General features: G+C 38.6%; 1 protein-coding gene across 1 annotated transcript in view; it reads left to right on the top strand.

The window, feature by feature from the left end:
- The first annotated feature begins 358 nt into the window (after nucleotides 1-358).
- Nucleotides 359-27,347, top strand: part of RORB (RAR related orphan receptor B) — a 138,037-nt gene continuing 111,048 nt past the window's right edge. Inside the window, exon 1 of the mRNA XM_077171407.1 lies at nucleotides 359-810. Coding sequence (XP_077027522.1) covers nucleotides 804-810 — 7 coding nt within the window. The 5' untranslated portion in view covers nucleotides 359-803. The remainder of the gene's footprint in view (nucleotides 811-27,347) is intronic.

The following is a 27,347-nucleotide window of genomic DNA, read 5'->3' as shown; positions in this document are numbered from 1 at the left end:
CACCGCCTCCTCACTAACAACGCCACAAGGGGTGATTCTCTGCGCCCGCTGCCTTCCTCCGCAAGCTCCAGAGCTCTGCACGCCGGTCCCATCCTTGCACCACCACGCCCAGCCTTGCCTGCCGGGCAGGACCCGCCGGCGCTCCCAGGACGAGCGCAAGTTGCGGCGCGGAGCCCGCGCGGCCGGGCCGGGCCGGGCCGGGCGGTGGCGGCGGCGGCGGCGGCACCCGGGGCCACCCGCGGCGGCGGAGCCGGGCGGGCCGCGGCGATTGGCGACGGCGCTGACAGCGGGCGGGGCGGCGGCGGCGGCACCGCCCACCCCCCGCTATAAGCCTCTTTGCCGCTTTCTCACTGGGTCTCATTTTTGCTCCGTGCGTTGCTGTGGCTGCGCAGTGGAAATCCGCACCGGGGAGCTGCTGAGGGGCGCCGTTGTCATGTGAAAGCGCACATGCTCTGCCATCCACGCGGCACCCCCCTCTCTTCTGCCTCCGCGTGTTTTTCCTGTTTTTTTCTAACGTAACTCCTTTCCTCCTCCCCTGCTCAGCCCCTCGCCGCCGCTCGGCCGCCAGGCGCCCCCCGCAGAGGCTCCGCCGCGGGCAGTCGCGGGGCGGCCGCCCCGGAGCAGCGCGCCCGGCGGCGGAGAGCCCGCGGAGCCGCGCCCCGCGGAGCCGCCCCGGAGGTATGGTTTTCCCGGCGGAGCGGAGCTGCGGCCGCTGCCACCTTCGCGGGTGTTGAGACGGGATTTGTGCGGTGCGGTTCCTGGGCTCCTAGCTTCATGACTGCGCGGAGCGGGGAACCAACACCATGCGAGGTAAGCGGGCCGGCGGGCGGCACTCTTTTGGGAAAGCTGCTGGTGAACGGGCTGGAGAAGAGGTTTCGTACTAGGGAAGAGGGTCCGAGGGAGAAAGTTGATGGATCATGCCCACCCGCCGGGTGGCTACTGACGGTGGGATTCCTGCACCCGCGGGGGCCGCGACCCAGACCGAGAAGGCTCCGGGGCGGATGGTGGGCGGACACCCCTCGCGTACCTGTCCCGGGGAGCCCAGCGCCGCCCTGGCCCGTGGCAAAAGGGCCGGCAGGAGGGAGGCTCAGGGGTTTGACAGTGTCTGTGCCGTGAGGTCCCCACCTGCAGCTGCCCGCGGGGCGCGGCAGGTGTCCCGTACGGCGGAACATGCTGCCGCTTGGTCCCGGGTCGTTGCCACCACGGAGAGCTTCCCCTTTTCTCCCAAAAAGTTATGTCGACTTTGTTCCCCAACCGGCACGTCGCCTGGAGGACCCCATTCCTCATGGGTTGCTAATTGGGCGACAAGGGTTGCGCTGCCCGGGAACCCCTTCCCCGTGCCCGCAGGTCTCTTCAGGTCCTGAGCCTGTCCTGCCTGCGCAGCCCGATCGTGGAGGGCGGCAGAGATTCCTCCGGGGCTTGCAGCCGCAGGTGAGGGTCCCGCCGGAGAACAGAATATCGTCACCGACGGGACACCCTCAGGCATGGAGAGCTGCCGGTGCCCGGTGGGGATGGAAAGAGGCTGCGTGCTGGCACGCAGGGTATCCGGGTGGGTGTGTAGGGCTGCGGAGGACATGGGAATGCGTTGTTTCCCTGTCTCACAGGACCAGACTCCCCTGGGCCCCATCCCTCGGGCTGGACGAGCACCAGCACCGGGGCAAGAACAGCCCCTGCGAGCCTCGGGCGTCCGCGGGGTTTACACAGCTCCTCCGCCCCCATCTTCCACCTTACCCTTTATCACCCAGTTTGGCAGGGCGGTTGCTTGCCTCACCCATGGCATGGTAAAAGGGACAAAAAGTAGTCTCTACCAGGGTACTGGAACGGAGGAGAAGGGTTTATGGGGAGTGGGACGCGCTCGGGGTTGACAGCGGCACTGCATGCAGATTTCTTGATCTTCTGTTTAAAGATGGGACACACACACGTACTGTAAAGAACTTCTAGCTAGAATTTCAGCTTGTTTGATGTCATGTCCTGTAACAGCATGTGTTAACAGCACTAACAAATCACACGTGTGTAACTGGCTTTAAAAGAATTGTAGCTATGACATTGGCACAGATCGACTTAAAAAGACCTTCTTTTCCCGCAGCGTTCTTTGTTAGGGTGTTGGTTGTGGGGCATCTGGCAAGAACTTGCTAAACAGTGTTTGTTTTTCTTAAGAGCAACAGGAAACAAGGGAAAACACTCAATTCTGTAAAGTGGCCCCTGTTGCAGCTTTGCAGCTTGGGTTAGAGATTTTCTATTTGTTTGAGTATGAGGTTTGTGTGGGTTTTGGTATTGTTTGTGGTTTTGGTTTGGGTTTTTTCCTTCTTTCTTTTTCTGCGCACCAGAGTGCTTCCAATTTGAGTAAAGCCGGTCATTGTCTCAGGGGCTGTTTTTAAAAATGTGCCCATCTAGTGACCCCTGGTCAGGAGCCCCAACTCTCCTTTCTGTGGGCAGGTCATCCTTGCAAGCTGTGGCTCCCATGCCTCTCCTCCCCTGCCCTGCGGTGGCCTGTACAAGGGTGATGAGTAATGTCCTCCCTCTCCTCAGACGCTTTCCTTCTAAACAAGGCCCGGGGTGGTCTAGCTGTGCTGGGCACGGATAGGGAGGCAGATCTTGCTGCACATCTGGTTACATCTCCTGCGGGATCTGCCCCAGCTCCTTAACCATCTCTGCCACCCCTTTAGCTGTGCTGTCAGCCAATGTGAAGAGGTGCAGCTCTGCCCCTAGAATGCAAATTAGTATTTGCATTGTATTTATGTTTACTCAATAGGGAATTTACAGGTGGGGAAAAAAGGGCTGGGGGGGATGGAGGAGAAAAACAAACAGGCAGCTTTCATTCTTATTTGAAACTCATGTGCAAGACATCAGTAAAGTGAAGTTTTGCAACAGGTGTGTGTCAAGGCCAGAGCAGTGCTTCATACCACCTCAATTAAAAAGGAGCATTACACATTAATTGAGCATCTGTCTTTGTGGCTTTCCAAATAATGGAAATAAATGAGTGTCACAGTTCACAGATTGTGAGCTCCCACGGACTGATGCTTTTAGAGAGCTGTGAGCCTTCTGGTATGGATGTAGTTGTTTTCAACTGTGTTTGTAGTTGGTTTGAAGGAGGAAGCGCTCAGTCTTGAGCATGTGAGCTGTTCCCCCAAACTTTCCCAGCTGAGCTGTGATCCTTCCAAGCTGCGGTTGGCGCAGTTGACACAGCGTACCTGGGATGTGGGATGTACAGGGGCTGCTGTGGTTCATTACTGCTCCACATTGGAGATGGAGGCTAAAAAATGCCTGAAAATACCTAACCTGGCTATTTTCTGCTGAATCCCAGAGCACTGGAGAGTCACATAGACTGTCAGTTATCCCATCCTGTGGAAGCCAAGCTAATGTTTTCAGCGGTTGTTACCGTCATTGGTCATGTTCCATCCAAAATAATAATTTTCTGCACTTCAAACCTTGATTTCAATCCCATTAAGCATATGTAGCAATACTGAATTATTGCAAAACAATATACAGGGCACTGAGCATTTGTTGATATGGTAGGTCTGGATATTTCCCTCTGAATGGAAAATGGATTTTTTTTGGAGTTGATGACTTTTATACCAGTATTTTATAGAGGCAAACATAGGTGTAAAAGAAATTTACCGTGAGTGTTCATCACAGTCTTCCTTCCATCTGTCCCACTCCTGGCAACATCCTGTGAGGGAGTTAAGAACATAGAATGTGTAATTCAGTGTATTTTTTAGAAAAAGAGAACAGAAAACGCACTAAAATGATTGTGCTATTTAACTGAAAAACAAGACTTATATTTTTCTTTGTAGTTTATTTCTTACTAAAATTATTTTTAAAGTTTAAAGTTGTTAAAAGTTAGTTCTGTATATAATGCAGTTGTTACACAAACGTGGAAGGTTAACTGTGACAAAAAAAGTGTCAAAATATCTACTTTTACTCTGGGAACATGCGACTCGTACACATACAAAAGTCAATTTTGTGGTTGTATCTCTTTAAGTTGTGAAAGTGACATTAGTACCCAAGTACTTCACTTATTACAAAAGTAATATTTAAACTTTTACTTGGAAATCTTACTAAAAGCTTTTTTTATTACATCTAAAGAAAAGGACCACCACAACTCCCTGAAGCCAAGTTATTGAAGTGAATTTTCTGTGTAGTTTTTTCTTGTTGATGTCAGGATGAGCAATAATGCATGTTGCATGATGTTATGTAGTTACTCCATTTTCTTAGCATGACTGAAATATTTGTAAGAAATTTTAAAAGTGCTCAGACAAATTCTATATACAGTATTTCTAAGTGAGCTTATTAAGTAACACATATAAAGAGACTGGCTCGCTTAGAAGTTCTCCTTAATTGAGTAGATGAGTGCAAGGAATCTTTATAGACTCATTAACTTCAAAGGAAAATTATTTTGCAATTTATTCCAGGAAAAGTAAATATGTCTCTATTTGCAATATGTAACATTAGTATTCTAAAATTCATTGATTGCATTGAGTATTTAAAGGAAGGACTTGGGACCTTACCCTACCTTTGTAAAACCAGTTTGTCCTCACAGTGTAGTGCATCTAGCAACTCCTTAATTGAATAATGTTATTTGACTTCATGGGGATTCCTTGATATGTGATAAAGCACAAGTTTCTGGTGTTAGGTGTTCTCAGGTAAAATTTAATAAATATCAGTAAATGCTTTGAAAATTGTGAGTCAGTAATAAACTGTGTCATGTAATAAAAAATACAGCTGTAGTTAGTCAATAAACAGTGACACGCCTGCAGAAGGAACAAAAGTAGAAGGGAAAGCATGAGTGCCCATTATTACCTCAGCAATACTTTTGCTTTGCATTGGATTGTACTTACATTCCATGTGGTATCTTCCATTTATATTAGGGATCAAAGGAGAATCTATAATGAAAGTTCATCAATAGATAATTATATGATTTAATAGCAAATAGATATTTTATAAGAATTTTTTCAGCATATAATTATTTTTTTAAAGTTACATTTGTTTTTCATAGATGGAAGTCTAGTGACAGTTAATTTAAAAACTGCAAAAATACTATGTACACTGGCTGAGAATAATTTTTTTTTTTGTGGTATGGAAAATATCTGACTTCCACTTTTGGTCTTTTCCAAATCCAGTGGCGAGCAGTAAGTTGGTGTGATTTTTTTTAATTTGACAGTGCAGTAGTAGAGATCATTTAAATTGTGTATTATGGTTAAAAACTATTTTTGGCATTTGAGGAGTGAATCTATCAGGAAAAAAATGTTCTGAGTAGACAAGAATTCTGGAAGTCATAATTCCTGTTTAAAATGTACTTGTGATAATTTGTGAAAGCTCTTTAGGGTGCTATGGGAGGTATGGCTGTATATCATAGTGACATTTGCATCCTCAAAAATGTGTGGGTAAGGTATACCTTCAACAGTACTGAGTCTTATTAAACAATTTCGGGACCCAGGGTCTGCCATAGTGTGCACACCGGTTACCTGATACAGGAAAACAGTTCAAAGGGGTGAAAGATTCCCAAGTTATCCAAAAAATTTCTACCTCACAAGTGGTGCAATGAGTTCCCAGAAATTAAGGTCTGCACTGCAAAATTGAAGAATGTGTGCTTTGTAGCTGAAGGTGCACACAGGAGTAAATATTGATTGAACTAATCATCTGGTGAATAGAAATGAGCTTTATCAGCACAGCAGTATAATGGTTATATTAACTAGCTGTTTTGTAGTCCATACGCTGCCCTTTCAACCCATGAACCAGTCAATTTTGCTTTTAATGAGGAAAATCACAGGTGTTACATTTATGGTAAATTGTGCTAAATATATTAGCTGCTCCAGTTTCAAAACTGAAATAATTGAGAAAGATAAGAAAGTCTGAGCATTGCTACACAGTCATGAGATAACAGTAGTGTGTTAGTGGTCGTACATTTTTTTACAGTTCTAAATTCTGTCTTCGATCACTTGCTGTTGAGCTTGCTAATAAACCTGTTATATCAACTTAAATCAAAGTGTAAATTTTAAAAAACTGATACATTTGAATTTAAAATCAGTTTCTTTAAACAGTAATTTTAACAGCTTTGTACATTTAGCACAGTTGGGGCTTTCCATAATGACTTTCATAGACTAGCTGTAGATGTCAAAATGTTGTTCTTTGTGCTCTGTGTTTAAAAAAGTTCAATGTTGTTTTTTCTTCTGATTCTGTATGCAGTCTGGCAAAGTCTGCAGTGCAGCTTGGAGAATAAAACATCGTACAGTGTCACTGGGGGTGGCAGACAGAAGGTGCCTTTTGGATTGTGCCATTTCTCTGTTTGTTTCTAATATTGGTTTCATGAGCATATTAAAAACTCTAATTTATGCACAGGATTGAGAATACAGTACAGCTGTGATGGCCTGGTCCTTGTTTGACTGAACAATGATTACTCACTTGAGTGGTCCTATTAATGAGACATTTGGCCCTCTACATTTTTTCAGTCTTGGAACTATTTTTTATGAAGCAGAAATGTTCGTGCTTAACTTTGCCAGACACATTCTGCTGGAAGTTTATGCAAACAGACTAACAGCTGTTTCTGCCTCTGTTACAAGTATATACACTAATTTAGCTTGACATAAATGTTGTTACTTTGCTGTTAATTGTGAATTATTTTGATGAATTGCCAATTAAAATGCATGTATACAATTTTTGTGGAGGATCTACACTTACTGCTGCACAAAAATGCAATAACTTTTTAAAATGTAAATTTATGTTTATCTGGATCATGGCCATTTAAAAACACATACTTATTCAAGAGTAAGCATCAAGTAATTATGCTTGCTTGACAGACAAACTCATTTATGAAGAGTTGTCATGGGTCTTCTATATGTGAGTAGTTCAGTTAGGTTTTATGGGACTATTCACAGTAATAAGGCGAGCTGAATTTAAGACTGCTTGTTCTGTGTCCCTTGGACACCCAATGATTTGAGGTTGTAAGGAGCATGAATGATTATAAAGGCCACAGGGAATTGATATCATAAGAAGCATGCCAAATTAGAAAAAGTCTTCTTGCTCTGAATTTTCAGTAAAATCACCTTCCAGTTGTCACTGTCTGCTGTTCTTCAGTGTTTGAATACAGCTGTTTACTATATATGCTGGAAAGAAGTGCTTGTAAATATGATACATGTTTTCTCTGCTGAGGCTGACACATAAAAAGTATTCAAAAACATTGTTTTTCTGCCAATTACCAACAAACTACTTTGTCTATTTGTTATGCTCATGCTCATTGCTGTACTGTTGCTAGTAAATAGTGGCCAAGCAAAGATTGGAAAGATCTTTAAGTAACGATTAAGAAAATACATATATTTGTATTGTATTTATGCATGAATATGCTAGATAGGGTAATAAATTTTTAGTATGGCTAAAGAGCAATACAATTTTAAGGGCAATTTCGATGGTTGTTACAAAGTCAGTCTATAAAAGTCTGTCTACTTACAGATGTTCCTCAGGTGATTTCACATGTAAGTGATTTGTGTTTGTTACCCATGGTCACTTAGGTTTCCTGAACAAGCAAACTCCTTTCATAACAAAATTATTCTTTTTAGGAGTCATATTTCTGGTTCATTAATCCATGATATTCATAAGTGAGGTTATCCTTCAGAGTGACGCGTCTGAACAAGACATGCATTCCCATTACATTTAATTTTCTCCCCTCCTCTGAAGCAATCCTTTAGAGGAAAAACATCTTTACAAGCAGTCTATTTGTTACAAGTTTCAGTTGTTGGTGTTTTTTCATTTTTGTTTCTTCTCTTTGTTTTGTGGGGGGGGGGGTTGTTTGTTTGTTTGTTGGGTTTTTTTTAGTGAAGACATTCATGGGGGAAAAACAGATCAAAAGAAGGCAAAAAAATTAAATTGCAGTTCGCTCTACTGTCAAAATAATGAGCTGTCAAGTGGGTAGCATATTGCATTTTTTTGGTCTCAGGTGAAATTATGGTTCTCCTAAAATAAACTTCAAATGTAAAAAGTAAAGACAAAGCTGCTAATAAATAAGCAAGTCTTAAATTATTATTCCCACTACAACAGGAGGTAAGAGTGATAGGCTTTATGCACCTGCATAGTTTTCAAAGGTTAGATTATTTAGTGTGCATTACACATTGAAAGTTTCAGAGATATTTTGAAGCTATAGTCTCAGTCCAAAGTTGTATCTCTTAGCTAGAAGACTGAGAACTGTTCAGCAAATATTTTTCCAGAACATTTATTAGAAATAAGGATCTTTTGGAGAAGGACAGTTAGGGGATTTTACTATAGGTGAACTATAACAAAATTAAGGACCATATTTTCATTAAAAGTGTTGCTTAGAGACATTGATGTGTGTTATCTTCTCTTTCCTTCTTGGAAAATACATCTAGTTCTACTAGGTGAGGGTAAATTTTTTTGAGTCAGCTTTTTTGATTTGAGAGCCTGCCACAGAAGTGCATTTTGGAAATCCTAAGACTTCCCTGCTAGCAAATTTTTCCTTGATCATTTGTGCATGCCAGCAATGCAGCACTGAATTTGCTTTTCTAAAAAGATGGAAAATGAAAATAAATATTACATTTCAGGTCCTGGTTGAGTAGTGAAACAGGTGCTCTGTTGTTTCTTTTCATATTTGTCAGTCTGGAAGAATGAAGCATCAGCTGGCTATGAAAAGCATTGCTTACTTCAGTGCACATTGTTTGAGAGGCTTTGTACAATATTTGTACAATGAACTGTATTTGGTAATTAATTGGGATGAACTGAAAGTAACTGGAATAAACTGAGAGACCATGCACAAGAATTGAGGCTGGATACTCAAATGCAGTGGCAGCACAAATATAAACAAATGCAGCACAGTCTAGTGGCACAGGGAAGTAATGGCATTAGAGGAGACGTGTGTTAATAAGGCACAAAGCCATACATTGGTATCATCTTTGTGAAGAAAAGACACATAATTTTGGAAAGAGTTCCACTGGTGGACAAGGAGAAATTAATTCAGTTTGTTCAGGAAGTTATATTAAACCTGTTATTGTTTTCTTTCAGTGTATTATATAAGCTGTACATGTACTATCATTGGAAGTGCCTGTCAGCAAGCCAGACTTCTCCTTTCAATTGCATAAACCACTCTCTCTGTAGGAATGCATATGGAAATGGAAAGGTGATGCAAGAAATACCAGCTTAACTGTTTTGTTTAATGTAGGGAAACATCTAATAAATATTATACTATAGGTAGGATGTACGCAGTACTGCACCAGAAGTCTTTTTTTTAGATATATTCACTAGATTACTGGGACAATAGCACTTAAAATTAATATTGCATTGAAAAAAGTAAAGAATTAGCAACACTTCCACAGAATTTTCTCATTCAGAAATCTATGTATTTTATTTAGAATGCTAGTTTCCTTGTAGCCATAGCCAATTCTTGAAAATTCAGTTTATATCAACTCTCACATGAGTAGTTGGAATAAAGAGGAAGATTAAAACAACAATGTCAGTGGAGGCAAAATATGGTTGATTAACATCCACTGAGAGTAATTTAAACTACAGATTATTCCATGGCTTGAAGAATGTCAACATCATGTTCTACTACAATTTGTAAAGCAACTCTACATGCTTATGAAAATAAACTCCTTATTCAGAACTGGTGGATAAGAAAGGTATTACCAGTGCTATAACAGCTGCTACAGTATTAAAAATAAAACTTCAAAGGTATCTAGTAATCTCCATAATTTAGGCATAATTTAATTAGTAATTCATATATTATTTAAAGAACAGGAAAAAGGTATTGCATGCAATATTCACTCTAACATTTAGAGAAGTGACAATAACCACACAAAATTTTTTTCTGAGAAACTGTTTATATGTGATAATAGTTCAAGCAAATGTATACTACAGTAAATTGCATCAACTGAGTGAAATCTATAACTGCAGAACTGTATGTCTTTGAAATAGAATTCCCTATAGACTTTGCTGGGACGCCTTATGTAAAAATCTAGGTGCAGTATGTTCTCATTTGTTGTTTACAGCCCACTGGTTTTTAGAAAATGGGGGAACTAATCAGTTTTGAGTTCAGTGGATAAGAGGGAAGAGAACTTGTGCTGTCCTAATTCAGGTGCCTATGTGAAAGGCACTTTCTTTGTCTATCATTGATTTGCATTTGCCAAAATTCCAATTTTTTTTTTAAATATGATTGGACAAGATGTGCTCTAAATCAGCATTCCTAAGAACTCTAGTGGAAGTGCCATTAAAACAGAACACATTAACTAAGACCTTTTGCAGCAAGCCATTTTCAGGCTTCAACAGAACTGTGGAGAAAAATATTGTACCAGCTGCATCATAAAACTGACAGAGAGAAATGTATGCTTTTAAGACGGGATTTAATCAGGAGCAAGACAAAATAGGGAGGAAAAAAAGGATGGTGAATTCGTATAAACAACAAATTGAATAGAAAGGTGCTGTTTTGAAATAGAGTTATGTTCAAGAAGTAAGTGGAAATGTAAAGGAAAAGAACAACATAAAACAGAAGAGTGAGGAGATGGAAGGGGTTTTGATGTGAACAGTCCTGTACTACAAAGTGCTGGACTTTTCAATTTCCACTCATTGCAGGTGGAGTTAACTACAGTGAGCCTGCTATTAGAAATGAGAAAGAAAAGAGAGAAGTGTAAAGAGAAGAAAAATAAAGAAAAGAACAAATATGCAATATAAGTGTATTCATTGTGCTACTTTCTATTACTGTTATTATTAGCTATTAACTACTATTATTAACTATAACTACTATTATTTCTTTCTATTACTATTATTATTTAAGCATGTAAATTTGTTGTAATGGGGCTTCAAACTATTTGGTATTCAGCTAAATGCTAGCATTAGACATCTACTTCCATTCATTTCACTGTATATCCAGAGCTCCGCTACTGAGGAGTGCTGTAAGTCAGGGCATCACATATACAGTTATGTAAGCTGTCTGTACAAGCTTGGCATTCACTGCACTTCAGCCAAGTTACCTATTGTGAAATTGAAATGTCATTTGCAAAATACATCCAAAACTAATCTTTTTAAACTCTGTATCAAATCAAATTAGGTTTGGTTAGATTTTTTTCCCTATCTTTATATCATTTTTTCTGTTCCTCTTTCTGATTTTTTTCAGTCACTTTTGCTGAAAAGCTGTACAATCAGAAAGGTACTTGCAACTGAAATCCATTCACTTGTTAGAGAATGTATAATTGGTTCCCTAAATTATATATCATATGTCCCTGTGTGTTACAGTTGTTCCTTCTAACATTTTCTTTCATTTGGTTACTTTGCTTTGGATTTCCTGCTACAAAGAAATAAGAGGTTTGTTAAATCTTGGCCGGGTTACATCTCCATGAGGTACTTCTATGACATTTTTATGCTTGTAGCCTTGGAAATAGATGAGGTGCTCAAGAGTTGAATCTCTGCTTCCCTATTGCTTCTTGCTTGCCAGCACCTGTTCTTTCTTCTGTCTGGTAAAATAATATGCTGGTATCTTTCAATTTGTTTGTTGGGTTTATTTTGTTTATGTGGTGTTTTGGGGGTAGGGATGTGGGAGATTTTGGTTGGTTTTTTTGTTGTTGTTGTTATTTGGTTGGGGGAATTGTTTGGTTGGTGGTTTTGATTGTTTTGTAGTGGTTTTGGTGGTTTTGAGTGGTTAGTTTGGTTGGTTTTGTGCTATTGGTTTTTTTTAAAAAAACCCACAGATTTGTTACAGAGATTTTAGCTTTTGGAGATGCTGGAAATACATGGTGATAAAGGAATAGTGTCCTATCTGATTGTAGCATAATATTTTTTGTAAAACAGAAAAAACATCTTCTGATCTTCTCTCCATGTTTAAAAGAAAAAGAGAATGGACAATGCTCTTAAAATGCTCTCAAATTCTCCAAGACCAGGGTGATTCTTAAGAATATGCCCTTGACTAACTTTTCTTTCTATAGCAGCCCCACAGAGCTTATTACAACAATTGCAGAAATCTCCATGACCAAAAAGAAAAAGATCTCAATTTTCAGAAAACTACACTGAAAGTGTAGGAGGTACACTTATATGAAATCTCTTGATTTCCCACATCCCTCCTGGAATTTTCTGTAAGTCCTAAGCATAAAACAGGCAGAATGCCAAGCTGTCATCCGTTAACATCTATTTCATCCTCTCACAGGATCAGTTGAGCTAGAGGAGGGTAGATGTCTCAGAGTCTTTGTGCTATTACTGAAATGTTTAGGAATGCATCTGATTTTGAGCCAGTGTTAGCCTACATTGTCTTCTGGGCACAAATGAGCAGCAGTATACAATAATTCCAGGAAACAAATGCTATTAAATGCATATTGTGATTTTTCATAATGTCCAAAATAGCATTTTTTATATGTTTCACTGTGGAACCAAGACAAAAGATGAACTCTTAATTTACTGTCAGAAATAATATAAGTTGTTTAGGAGTTACGTTCCACTCCTAAGGAAAGGAGTGAAAGGATTAGGGCTATTTTTGTATGTGTCTAAAGCCTGACTGTTGATATTTTAAGGAACACTAAACAATTAATATTCTACATGCTGCTCAGGAAGTTAAATGAAAAGGCTTTGGATTTTAGATGTTTGTATGTAAATGTTTCTTATTTTGTGAGGGTATAGGTGGTATTTTGATACATTTATGGTGTTAATCAGTCTCTTAAAAACTAGGTGATATTATTTTCCCATGACGTGAATTCAGCAAAACATTTACAGTGCGAGATATATGCACATCCAAGTATACAAATTTTTCTTTAATAGCTACATATTTTTGGTTTCTAATGAAGATTGAAAAATGAAAATAAAATGCCATATATCAGATTTTTTCTCTTAGAGCTAAACAGTTGTTACAATGTATGTTTATTATGTTTATGTTACAATGTATGGTTTGGGGTTTTATTGCAGTTAACCTTTTTAGATTTTTTGTGTTGCATTCATTTAAATTCCATCTCCACTGCTCTCTGATTACTGGCTACTTCTCAGTACATTTCACATTCTTCTGGTCTTTGTGGTTGTTAATGTTGTGACCTGTTTCTCTAACAGGCATACTAGCAGACTCAGTAGAATAAGAGGTGTTGAACTATTGATGTGAGCTTGGAACATGATCCTTCCACATCATTCATTAGAGTCATTAGAAAGGCAGACTGAAGATGAGTCTCCATACCAGTGTACTCCATAACTACACACACGCTCATTAATGCTTTCTGTAGTGGCATTTAGCAACTATTCATATACAAGAAAACCAAGAAAAATTACTGAGTTATGTTATTTAATTTGCTTTGTTCTGCATGATGGTTTCTACTGATGTGACAAATGATAGTTCCCCTTCTGTTGCAGATATGGTCAGCATCTTGTACATTAAGGAAAACAAGCAGAAGCCTTTTGTACAAAGAAATTTTGTCAGTTAGTTCAATTAGAACTTTCCCAGGCATTTTGCTCTTAAGTACCTTCACACATGCTGTATTCTTTAACTGAAAAGGTGCCAGATCTGTACCCTGCAGAGGTTTAGGATCTATTCCTGAAGGGGTTTGTACCATGCAGATATTTGCATGGGTAGGGTGGCTGGTGTGCAAAGTCCTTGTCAGGCTGATGTTTGGTGCAGCCCTAGTGCAGGTCAGGGAGCTGAGCTGCCCATGGCGCTGGAGGTGGCTGTCTCCCGTGCCACTTCCCTATTGTGCCTCCACAGTGACCTTGAAGGACCCTTTTCCTGAGGCTGTTGTAACCTTGGCCTAGCCGCTGACAGTGACAACAGGGGTGCCAATTAGTGCTATGTGGTGGGGTTTGTTTTTCCTTTCTAATGAACTGAGTCCATTGAGGATTGGACTGACACCACCAGCTTACTTCATGCAGGCCACCGAGTGCCATGGCATTTTTATTTTGGTCAGTCGCTGCTGACCTGGTGTTGAACCTTCATGTGTAATCTGTATACAGTCTGTGTCTACCATTAGTTTTAAATGGCTGTACTTGGTAGAAGAGTTTTGCTTCTGAAGTAAGATTTGTGAATAAAGCATAGTATTATGTAACAAATACATAAAATATCTCCATTTACTTCTTGTGGTTAGGCACTGAATTTGACTCTGCTCTTACAAAATGCACAAATTTTAGAAAAAACTCTGAAGAACTGACCAGACATACTAAAAGGGAACAGCAGGAACGACAGAAGCAGTAGAATTTGGCAAAAAGTAGAGAGAATCCCGTGTGTTACAATAAGCTTTGCAAACTAATACAGAAACATGAGAGTCTCTGTTTTATTATGTACATCTCATAAGTGATCTTAGGACATCTTTAGTTTACCAGGACTTTTCTGTCCAAAGAATTTAAATATAGACATACCACAAACTTCTAAGGTTTCACAGATAGAAAATAGAGCTGAAAAATGAAGTTTTTCTTTAGTATTATGTGTAGCCAAGGATTAAATCAGTAATTCTGAAACAGTTTTTATTTTTCTGTTGGATGAAAAGTTACTTTACTTTTTATTCTTATTTTTATTATTCTTTTAAATATGCATGAACAAACTGTTCTTAGTGTCCAGTAGAAGTGGCATCCACTAGTCTGTGTTTAAATCTTTAATGCCAAATTTCACGTGACATATATGAGGGTGTGTAATAAATTGTCAGCTCAATGCAACAGTCTTGGCTTTTTGCTTTTGGAGTACTTTGATATTTTAAAATTTTAAATAATTTGTTTGTTTTCATAACTGAGGAGGAAATGGATTATATAGCTCAAGTTTTGGTTGGGTTTTGTTTTGTTTTTCTTTTCCCACCCAGTGGAAGCTGGGATCCTTCACAGTGAGGTATATTACAAGTATGTCTGCAATTTAAGATCATATGGTAGTGAAGCTGAAGAAGTATTAGAACTTTGTTATTACTGACAGTAGCAGTCAACAGCACTAGGAGAGCAGAACTGAGTTGTTATTAAATCATAATAGGGCTGAGATTTGAATGTGAATATATCTGCTTCAAATAGCTGTCTCAGTTCTGAAAAGAGTAAGTATTAGAAAAGAGTTATTTTTCAATACATATATAAAAAGAATCATGTAACTGTTGAAATAGCTTAGCAAAGTTTGCCAAAAAAACATTTACTCCAGTTTAGTACATTCATGTGGCTACATATCTGAGAAAGAGATAAGACTAGAAGCAGGAGGGGCAAGTGTATGACTCGGTGGGAGTGATATTGTGAAGTGGGATAAAGAGTTCCATGCAAAAGTGAGAGAATTTGGGGAAGACTCTTTAGCCTCTCAGTACATCTCCCTCCTGAGTACATTTACTTCCATCACAGAGGGCTAGAAGAGATCTTTGTTTAGTAGTGCAGTGCCCCTGAGACCTAATTTAGCTTTTATAGCAAATTCAAAAAGAGAGTGGGCAAGAGAGAGCAGAACAAAGATGCGAGTTTGCACCACAAATATTGGTATTGTAGTTGCTTCTGTAAATCCTTTAAAAGAAATGCTCCTGATTTGGACTTTCTGCTAAAGGGGGGCTGAACTTTAGACATTATATTGGTTTCATTTTTAGATACTGTTTCATTATCTGGTTGTGATTATGATGAGATGGTATAAATGTGTATTGTAGCAGAGCAGTGCCTTAATTATTCTTAAATGACAAGTAGAAAACCATTAAAGACAAATGTAACAAATAATTTTGCTTCTAAAAATACTATTTTTTTACTAAGTCGTACTGTTAGAAGCACATATTGAATCTAATTCTTTGAGCATGGCAGAATTTTACTCTCAGGAGTCTCAAAACTACAGAGTATGACATTTCTTACTCCTTTATTTGAGCAACTTCTCTGTTTGAGAGTTCAGAATGGTTTTATGTTCATTTAGCAGATAATTTTGCAAAGTTCATCTTTGGCCCCCTTGAATTAGAGTTATCATGATGTTTTTGCATAATTTTTTTCCTGTAGTTTGCAAGTATATTTTCATCATGAATGAAGTTGTATTGTATGTTCATGTACCCCCATGAATCTTACCCAGCATGACCCTTTACCCCCTGAGTATTGACATCAGCTCTCGATTTTACCACTCTACAAATGTGCCTTGTGGCTATTTCAGAAGTAGAATATGAAAAATTCAGATGTGGGGGAAGTTTGCTTTGGAATAATGTAGCATTCAGCTATCAACACAGAAATACTGCTTTGATGTTCAGAGTTACAGACAGATGAGATGATACAATTTTGGTTAAAATTAGATTAATTGCATGTCTCATTAGTTGATTTACCTTGAGGTTTTATTGGTACTTTTATTGCTGATCCAGTTGTCCTGCAGGTTGATACTTAACATTGACATTGCTGTCAAAGTGTATTTGATAAATAAAACATAGGTTTGTCAACAGCATATGGAAAGCTTATTTGAGTCAGCTCAAAACCAGGCATTTAAAAATGCATATTATTAATATAGTCATATTTATACTTTATTTATCATCCGATTTTGACTTGCTTCTTGTTCCTTGTCTGAGGAGGTCTCACTAGTAAATACTACTTCAACAAACTTGTTCCCACAAAGGCGGTCATGGCTTGTGTCATCCCGTCTTGCTGAAACTTGTTTCTGCAGTTGCTAGGCAGCCCCATTTGAACCAGCTGAAAGCACAGAGCAATTCCCCTCAGCAGCAGATTTCAATTAAAGATCTGGACATACAGCTGGTTTCTCTGGCTGGTCAGCTCCAGCAGTAAAAGGAAAGGCTTCAAGAGCTGTGCTGTGCAGCAGCTTGATTCCATAGGGTTTTCTGTAGTAAATTCACTCTGGGTATCTTAGAAAAAAATTTAAACAAATACTTGAGCTGTTTCTGTTTTCTCTTGTATGCATCAACTTGCAGGGGAAGCTAGTGTTTGCATTGATTTTTTTTTTCCCTTCCTTTTCAAAATAGATTTTATCCCCTCTGTGTTGGGTTGAGGAGAAAAACAACTGAACATGAACCAACAGAAAATCCCATCTTAATCTACAGTATGATTAGGAATCCCTCAAAGACGCTGTGCCAATGCTCTCTTCTGCCAAAGAAGGAAGCATATTTGACATTTTCAAAAACATTTTGGGATCTGATTGGAAGTATTACATCTTAAGCAAAAACTAAGAATAATCAAGAAGCTTTGGGATTAACATATTGCCTTGCCATTCTAAAATAATTTTTTAAGTCTGTTTTTTTTGTATTTAGGAGTTAGGGGGAACTCAAAATCTGTGAAAAGGAAATTGAATTAGAACTACGTGTGCTATGTTATGGCTGGAAAAACAGAAGTGACAAAAGCAGGTTTTGGTGTGGTGTCATTTGATAAAAGTCTGGTTAGTTATGCTATCTTAACCAAATTAAATTAGTTACACAATCTGAAGCAGAGATTGGAGGAGAGCTTTTGTCAGCATGCAAACATGCAGCTATCTTGCACTATCAAAATGTAAATACTTCACTATTGCACATCATGTTTGTGGGCAGGTAAGCCAGAATTTAGCCATTTATTTCATGTTTAGAAATGTGTCTCTGGTTCTATGCCTCAGTACTCTCTTAACATAAGTTTTTCAAAGGTAATACAGAATTCTGCTTGTCAGAATTACACTGCACTAGTGTTTTAATTCAAATTCTGATAATGGATAGGCCTAAACCTATTATTTAGTCTTTCTGTGGAGAAACATTATTGAAGAAAGAAGCAGTAAGATCATACAGAGTGAGCAGGTTGTGCAAGGTTTTCCACAGCAGTGCAAAATTTATTACAATTTGTACTCTGATCTCTGTTGCCAGAATGCAGTTCTGTAGTTTCCCTTAATTTGCCAATATTACTGTAGAGATTTTCTGTAGAGCATTATGTTTTATTTTTTTATAATGTCTTTATTATATTGTGTTCAAGATCTTCCTTTTTCACCAAGTTCTCTCCAAATGCAAAGAACGTTCTTTCACTCAGCAGAGAAAGAGATGGATTCTGTGTGTCCATTTTTAAGTAACCATGTCCAAATAGCTTTAGTTCTCCTAATGAATTCCTGAGGTTTGTTGTCTTTCACTCCTTCTACTTGCCAGAGATGGTCTCTGGGGTACCATCAGGGTGAATACTTTATTCATTATCTTTCCAAGCATCTCCACTGAGATAATCACAATGCTACCCAAAGCTGGTGCTCCATACAAACCCCCATGATCCACTCCATATCATCTATGCTGACTCATTTAATGCCATTGTCCATCCATTAGGAGGTTCCTCCATTGTCTTCTTGGCCCCCCCCATGTGGATTTCACATAACCCTTTGGATGTCAGCAAAACTCAGTAGCACCAAAGGGGTTTGTCATAGAGCAGTGTGGGGAATTTTAAGCCAAATTACCAGGACATTAGGTTGAGAGGATGATGTATTCACTTAACACTCAGCAAGGGCCAATAAAGCTTATTATTGATGAGGATCAAGTACTTTGTTTCTCCTTGTTCAGTCTGTAGGTAAAGACTCACTACAACTCTTCTCAATGTCAAAAAAGGAAAAGGTAAACAAAAAAACTGCTTTTCCTTAAACATCTGTTTTGGTTTTGCTGTTTCAGGGTTTTTTTCTGAAAGCTGCTCAAAGTATTGGAGAAGGAATATGTTCATGGCACATTGTGTAGTGCTATGATATTCAAAACCTGAAAAATGAGGCTGAGGCCACCAAGACCATAAGGTGAGAAATGGACAGTAGCAGAAAATGGGCAATAGCAAAATAAATGTCTTCCGCTATGGTCTTCTGCAAGACTGTTAAATTAATTGTACCTCTGTGTCCAGAACAATTAATACAAAAAAAATCCTGTTAGTAAATACTAGTAAATCCTAAAAAAAACCCATTAGTAAATACTAAAAAAAACCCATTGTCATTAAAGAAAGATATGTCTCACTTCAGTTTAAGAATAACGGTTTCTTTTCCAGACACTAAGTCTGGATGAAAAAAACACTGGACTGGTGAAAAAACCACCAGGACAATTCCCTGCCAAAAAAGCATTACATGCTAACTCTTCTAACGACTTAAGGATTATTGCAGTGTTCCCAGCCTATATGCTTATTGTCTAGCTCATCACCAGACTGGTTGTACTAGGGAAATATTTTTAAAGGTTGTGTTCGTCATATCTTGTCTGGAATGCCCAATACCATCTTTCCTCTACTTACGCGCAGACAGGAGGAAAGGATAAACATCTTTTTTCTTTTGTGATGGCAGACCAAATTACTATGAGCTTAACAAACACTAGATTAGGACAGGCTGATGTAGTGGTCAAACTTGTAAAGTCTTGTGAGTTGGCTATTTGCTTATTCAGAAAAGATGGAAGAATATGGGAGAGATAGCAAGGTGGAGAAGAAGATCAGAAGCGGGGTCAGATCGGGTGCTGTAGCTACAAATGACACACAGAATTTTTCTATGTTTCTGTTCAGCCTGTTGTTAATGTTCTGTGATATGCTCTGAGAGACCCTGAGAGGAAGGCTCTAAAATATGTTGTGGAGTCACTTTCTCTTCTTGTCGTATAAGTGAAATATTCTCTGTATCTTCTCTATCCCTGAACAGTCAATAACTTTTTTGTGGCTATTCAGTGTCTTTCCATCTCTGAGGTTAAGAACTCCACTAAAAAATTGTTGCTATCTTTCTTGTAGAAATGGTATGATATCTTCTGGTCTGTGTTTCATAGCAATTGTGATGTGAAGATCAGCAAATGGATACAGCTGACTTGATTTTTTGGCCTACAGTAATCATCTTGGAGGGAGGAAATCATATGAAGTCAGTATTACTCTTGCCCTTCCTCAGCTTTCAGCTTTCTCCTTGTGACACATTTCAGTCTCTAGCAACTCTGAATGATCCTCCTCTGGAAGCTGTCTTCAGTTTTGCAAGAAGCCAGCTGTAGACAGGCCAGGAAAGACTGTCTGTGGTAGAAGCATAGATGTTCTTGGGCATTGCTCTGGGGTGTATCTATGGAGCAGCTGTCTGGGGCAAGCACTTTGAAGACTGCTCCTTGGCAGGCTTAGGGATGCTGAGGAAGTGGTGTTTTCAGGAACAGCCTAAAGGCAAAGTTAGTACACACAACAAATTCTGCCCAGAGCAAGTTTCCCAGCTGTATTCTCTCAGGACAACGTAGATGCAAATTAGAAACATTATTGGTGATTTAACTTTTTCATCACAGTGCTATATAATATCTTAGATTCTCTTAAATTTGCAAACTGAGTCAGTCCTGGTAGGAGAGCCGTGGGACACTTGTAGAATAAACTGTGATTGACAGAGATGCTTGGACCATCTAAGGACAAATAGGCAGTGTGAAAGCAGTGTATGTCAGAACCCTACTAACAGATGTAGGTATTATTTTAATGCTGACCTTCACATTGCATCATGGTGTAAATTCTGCTCCATTTTTCATGTGTGTAGATCAGTCAAGCACTTACCAAGTTGAAGAAGTAAAATTAGGGTTCATGCAGAAGGCAGCTGCACCAACAAATATTATATTTACCTGCTCAGTAAAATACAAAGAACAAATTGGGAGATTGGGAGTGAATTCTACAAGTCTAGTGTCTGTGAGAAATATTCACTTAATGTTTTTCAGAAGTTCAAATTCAAGACAGAGTCATTCTGGCAACAATGAGTAAGTGTCATTAGGAGGCTTCTCACCATCATGACGATTTTGTGATACCTATTCTAAGCAGAAAAAGTTAAGAGGAACAGATATATTAAAAGTTTCTGGAGTGTACATTTGGAAGGCATAGCCTGAAGTCAGGCAGGAGGTCCTTGTTCCCCATTTTCACTCTCTTCTGTGGCTCTGCTGAGAGTATTACTGTTTCTGCTGAAGTCAAGTCGTTAGCTTGTGTGTCTGAGGCCTCCTTCCCAAACATCACTTTGTAGGAACAAGGTGAAAAGGACAAATTAGAGCCAAAATGTTTTCTTGCCAACCTCTGATAAAGCATTCCAGCCATCTGTTCCAGTTTACTTCTACTTTGACTTGTATTTCTCTTTCACTAGTCTTGTTCTTTCATGTGATGTTTCTGCATTCTTCTCCACTTCCAGTTACTTTTTCCTCTTCAATCTCCAGATGTCAGCTTTTCTCCCTGTACATGGATTACCCCTCCTCTATAGCTCTAGCCCTTAGAAATAGGGCTTTTCACTAGGTTCAGCTTTTATGGTCATGTTCTCTAAACCCACGGAATCACACACACGCATAGAATGACTTGGTTGGAAGAGCCCTTCTAGATCATCAAGTCTAGCCTTGCCCTAACACCTCAACTAAACCATGGCATTGTTTTAAAGACATTGTTTTAAAGGTGTGTACACCAGTCTTTTTTTAAACACATCAGGGATGGTGACTCCACTACCTCCCTGGGCAGACCATTCCAGTACTTTATCAGCCTTTCTGAAACAAAACTTTTTCCTAGTATCCAACCTGTACTTCCCTTGGTGCAGCTTGGACCCCTGAATCTCCAAAGGTCATGCATGCAGTTCAGGCTTTCCAATGAGATTAAGTTAGTTGCTTAAATGTTTTCATCATTGATGGTGTGTCTGCAAAATTAGTCAGTGGTTATCATGGACATACATAGCTCTTTGGTGGGTTTACACTCATATTGTCTCATATTGAGCTCATTTGAGCTCATATTGTCTCCAAAAAGGTTAAATATATTAAAAGAAATTACTGATTTCACTGTAATGCTACTGATTTTGAAGGTAAGTTTGTGCTGGTGCAAGTTCACCAATATTTTTCTGATGCTATAAAAACTTATTCTCCACCAAATCATAAATTCAGTTTTGCACATATGATAGGTGATCAACTACAAAATTATGACACTAAAAGCCTCTTTTTGGCTGCAGAATCCTTAAGCCATGTGAGGACATTTGCTTTCCACATTTAGCTTCTGCAGAAATTAAAACTACCTATTTTCTTCTGCCTTTCTTTGTATCTCTTAGCATAATCCATACAGTGCAGAGAGTGTTCCTCTGCATTGTGCTCTTTGGAGGGTCAAATCCATAAATACACAAAGATATACCTTACAGAGCAAGCTGTATACTGACCACTGATGGTTCTCATTTTTAATACTTTTAAAGATTCACTGAGTCAGAAATAGGGCAAGCATGATCCTTTAACCACAGAGAGCAAGACTGAACATCCAGATTACATACTCAAATCTTGGGTCTATTTTCCAGATTGGAAACTAACTGGATAAAGTAGCTACTGAGTCTGGAACTGAACCAAGATCTTCCTCCCAAGGAGGCTTGGTGACAATGCTAAAGAACCATGCTCTCTCTCATTGTCCCTTGACCTTCACCTTGCCTCCATCTTTTATTAAATAACAGGTAGTCCAAAACTGAACAGTGACATGAAGAAAAGCTAAGAATACTAATGACCCCTTATAACATCTTTGAAACCTCCGTGAGCTCATAAAGGTGAATATTATTGTGTCTTCATTCCTCAACATATATAGGCTTTAGCTGCCATACCATGCAGCAGTAAAAATAATTGTCTGTATTTTCAACTTGTATCAATCAACACTATTCTGTTGAAAATGCTGAAGTTGTGATAATTTTCTCCAGCTGATATTTTGCATGAATGGGTGAGTTGTATTAATATTTTTAAAAACAATAATTAAGACATTTGTATCAAAATAAAAAGTCATCATTCACTTTTAATGGAATGATGAGAATGTCTTCTAAATATACTGCTTCAAATGCCAAACATTAAATTGGGATGTTAAATTGGGATGTTAAACATCCCCAAAAATGAATAAGGATGGATAAGGATGGCTTGTTTTGTTTGGAGTGTTTTGTTACCACAATTTTTTTTTTCTGTGCACTGCAACAAGGCAAGGCATCTTTCAAATTCCCAGTTTTGTATGGTGTATGCATCCACATGACCACAGAGTTCACAAACTCGGGCTTGGTGCAGGTGTTCTACTGAGTGGCGTGGACCAGCAGCAGCTCTGCAGCATGGGGATGGTGCTGTCCCCAGTGGGTAGCTCTGGCACTGGCAGCAGGCCTGGCTGGGGGAAGTGGGTCAGTAGAAGAGCAGCAGGATTGGGTTCTTGGTCATTTCTTGTCCTAGCACATCACCAAGATGCTGTTGAGCAAATTAAGTTAATGCACCTTAATTTATGGGCCATCCTGTGTAGCAGGTTGTTCTTCAGAGAGTTCCTGTCAAATTCATTGGAGACAATAGAGGAAGTATTACTGAATATGATGTTTATTTTCATCTCAAAGTATCTGTTATTTCTGTCCCTCAGTTTGTTGCCTGTGTACAATAAAAATATTTCACAGAATTTCAAGGGGATTAATTGTGATTTCTCCTAAAATATTAGGTAGCTAATTGAATAATTTATTCTTTTATATTAGCTAAACTTGATCTTCCTGGCTTACTTCTGACTAAATTCACTCAGTCTTTTTCAATTTGCTAATTGTAAGACAAAGAGGGTATCCAAAGATGCACTGGTCATTTGAGCTGTATAGCTGACTTCCACACAGATGACTGAAGATGGGGTTTTTTGTTTAAAATTCTGCTTCTGAAAGAAATAAGGCATCACTCCTTGCAATCAATTTGTATTCTTTTTGTTTTTGTTTTCCCTTCTTTTTCTTTTAATACTCAGAGCAATGCCTGCATGCAGAAGTGAGAAACGCAATATAGAATTCTGCTTGTGTACTCCTTACGTTTTCTCTTATCATCTCTGTATATGTCTCCAAACACTTTTCCTTGCATTACCAAGTTACTTCAGCGAGTCTCAATATTTTAGGTCCTTTCCCTTCAGCAATCTTGTCTTTTCTGCTGTTTTTTGGGTGTTCCTGGCAGTTTCTGACATTGGACTTCTATGAGGTTTGAAATAAACTTGAATCCAAGCCTTTTTCCTCTGCCAGTGATACCTCTTTCTTGGGAACCATTTACAGTGTATGCAGCATAGCCTGTGTTTAGTCATCACTTCTCTGCTGTTACTTAGGTAATGTCTGAGGAAAACTGCTTTCCATTGCTTAAGACTGTTGTTCAGATTGTGTATAGCTGTGGTAACACTGAGATAATCTGTGCAAACCTGGCCCTGTATTTTGTACAACATTGCCAGTGCAAGCACTGCCAGTGCAAGCCTGTAACTGTTCTCTTAACTTCCCTTTCCTCAGTACACTTCACCTTCCATTTCAGATGAGGGGGCTGAGCTCAACCATGTAGTAAATACTTTACTGTGTGTAAATCTTGTATGCAATGTGCTCTGCTAGGCCTCTGGTCTGTTTCTTTTGATCTTTACTCTAGATTAGGATCAGTTACCTCTGTTTCCTCTCTTATCCCAGATGTGCTTTTGTGATGGACCTATTGGAAACTGTGTCCTAATTGTCTCTCTCCAGCTATGATGATACATCGTCTAACAGATAACATCTCTTTCTGTGTGTTGGCAACATTTACTAAATAAATCACAAGAAATTTAATGAACTGCATACTCAGCTAGCTCTGCTCTTTGTTACTTTTTGAAAGATATTCTGTCGTGTTGCTTTTCTCTTGGGGAAATTCAGCTAAACAGTCAAAACACAATCAGACATATAATGGTAAAATACAGACTTTCTAACCAAAAGAGATTTATGAAATGTCCCAAATTCTGGTGTCACTACATGAAATAGTAACATCATGATGTCTCCAGTGGCCCGAAGTATTTGAATGATAAAATTTTCTGTTCAGTACCCTTTGTAAGAACCTCCAGTCTGGAAAACATCAACTTTCTGTAGTTTTTGTAATAATAGTGTATTAATACTTCTATTACCTCTTTGCCCTTGCTTTTATTTCTAAATTTTCTTTTGGTGTTTTGTTTTAATGAATATTTTGCCACTAAAGTTTGCTGTATTTACTTGTATGCCTCAATTGCACTTGGTAAGAAGGCTATCTTTGCTGCTAATTCTCCACAAAGAAAAGTCAATTTCCCAATACCTTTTAATGTACATGTACTATGATATTTTTTATAATGTGTTATTTAAGATTGCTGGATCATATCATGGTCACTTTGCCAATTCTTGTCATATGTCAGTGAGTGACTGGTAAGTGAGCAATTGGTAACTGAGTTCAGCTGATAAAATCTTTTCATCTTTTTGAGTCTTTGCTTGTGTTCTTGCTCATACGTGTATTTGATTTACCAACTGCGTCCAAATTTTCGCATGAAATTGGAAGTGCTGGGCAGGATGTTTAGAAGATGCACAGGAATCACTTTCTAATGTTCTTTAACGTGCTATATTTCAGCTTAATTCCTTTGTAAAATTGGCGTAACCATTTCTGTACTCCTGGGACATTTGGTTGTTAACTTGCTGAGATCTGCATGTTTTTATATCAAGGTCAAGGTATTTTTTAAGTTTCTTTTAGTAGCTAGGAGATTTTCCCTTGGGGCATTCTAACATCAACAGCTGAAATTGAATGCAGTCACCATTTTACCTCCACACCATATTACCCACTGGTACAAATGAAGAGTGATTACAAAAAGAAGAGGAAAAGTTGTGGGAAGGAGAGAAGGTTCCTACTGTAATAGGCAGGGTGGAAATAAGAATTTGCCAAATTAAAAAGTTGTCATAATATTTCTGAAACAAACCAAACAATGAAGTCATCTGATATCTGATTGCCTTTACTTGATGTTGATGTACTGCCCTAAATAAACTGTTGGGACTTTTCCCAGAATCATGTCTCAAACATTTGGCTCATTAGACATAAAAAGGCTCTGGAGTCTTTCCCTGCATTTTTGGCTCATTTACTCTTTTTGCCTTCAGTGCAGCACAGAGTAAGACCTTTTTGCAGGCCATTAATATTTTGAAAGAGAACCATGTAGAAAAACTATCAAAATGTATGCGTTTTCACCACAGCAGATTGGTGGCGTTTTTTAAATGTTACTTTTATTTTAACCAAAAATGTAATTACCAGAGTTTTAAGGCTAAAAATTTTGAAGTTCAATTGCATAGACATTCAAATTCTCATTGCTTTCCTTAATTGGTCACAACATCTTTGGGAATGCTCAGAATTTTTGTTAAAATCTTAGGATTTTGGCTACTAGCTTTGGAGTATTTACTCTGTTATAGGAAAATCTGCCTTGTGATAATTATTACCATCATCAAGAGAGCTACGCAGATACCTTTTATGTTTCTTGCATGTTTCATTTGACTTCAGAAACTATTTTATGGAGGAATCGGTTCAGACTGGTAATTCATATATGTTTATGTATTTTCTAACACTCTATCCTCTCCTTGGATGCAAGAGTTCCCATTGCAGCAATTTTGTTGTGCCAAAATAAAGTTTTAGACACTTGGTGTGGTGTAAAGAGACCAAGTTGTTCAACTCAGGGTGTGGGAAATATTATAGAAAGATTATCCTCTTAGTTGCCTTTCATTCTGACCTAATACTGTTTTTCTTTATGTCAAATCATTTACGTTAAATTTTCAACAGAGACACTAGTTTTCATACCATAAGGAAGCCTGAATTTTCCCTTTTCCATTTCAACTGCAATACTAGAAATAACTCATATATTTACTTGTCTCAAGTTAGAAACTTGGCTAAAATTTGAAAAAATAGTTTTCCAAGTTCCGTGAATACATGTAGTATGTAGAACATGTAACATAGTTAAGATAGGATTTTAGAGTCTGTTAAGGTTTACTTAATGTTGTCTCTTAAATTAGAGACAACATAAGTGAGCCTTGATAGACTCTAAACTAGACAGATTCTAAAGCTAAGGTAGGCAATGCAGTTTTCAATACCCAGTAACTATGAATGTTAAACAAGCAATGGATTTTTGTATTCTGTAATAGAAGACAGCTTCTTGGTGTTTGTAATTTAAAAAAAATTGTGTATAACTTAAATGAAAATGATTGGTTCAGTGCATTGTAGTTACAGAAACATCATCATGTAGTTCACATAATTGGAAAAAATATTGAAAAAACCCCAAATTTCTGCATTGCATGTATTGTTAAAGACTCAGTGAAATGGAAGACAAACATTATAAAAATTGTGTAGATTGCTGATTTTTCATTATTGGACAAAGGTTTGCTTACAACTGAAAAACTGGGAGCAAATAGTAATGGCTGTGATATCCTTTTGTGAAAAACAATAGAAGCAGGAGCACCCATCTGCCTTCATTCGCTGGTTTGCATGGTGTGTACAGATTGTGACGCAAGACTTTTTCATTTCTGATGTTCAGGACATGGGTGAGAAATGTTTGGTGTATGTTTGGTTTGTTTTGTGTATGTTTGCAATTAATTCTACAGAATCCAGTCAAACTATCTTTTTTAAAGAAATTTCTTCTGTATTCTCAAGCACACAAAATGGAACTGCAGTTTCCTTCAATTATTCATGTTTACTTGCCAAATTTCCTCCGTAAATAATCTAAAATCTCTAGAGTGTGCATTATGGTTTTTTCCCCAATATATGATATTTAAAATTCCGGGTGGCCTCATTCTCTTTCTAAAATCTATGTTCTTTAAC

This window comes from Agelaius phoeniceus, chromosome Z (assembly GCF_051311805.1).
Source record: "Agelaius phoeniceus isolate bAgePho1 chromosome Z, bAgePho1.hap1, whole genome shotgun sequence".
NCBI classification, from domain to species: domain Eukaryota; kingdom Metazoa; phylum Chordata; class Aves; order Passeriformes; family Icteridae; genus Agelaius; species Agelaius phoeniceus.
Note: the sequence above shows the minus strand (reverse complement) of the source record. Positions and strands in the feature narration are given on the sequence as shown.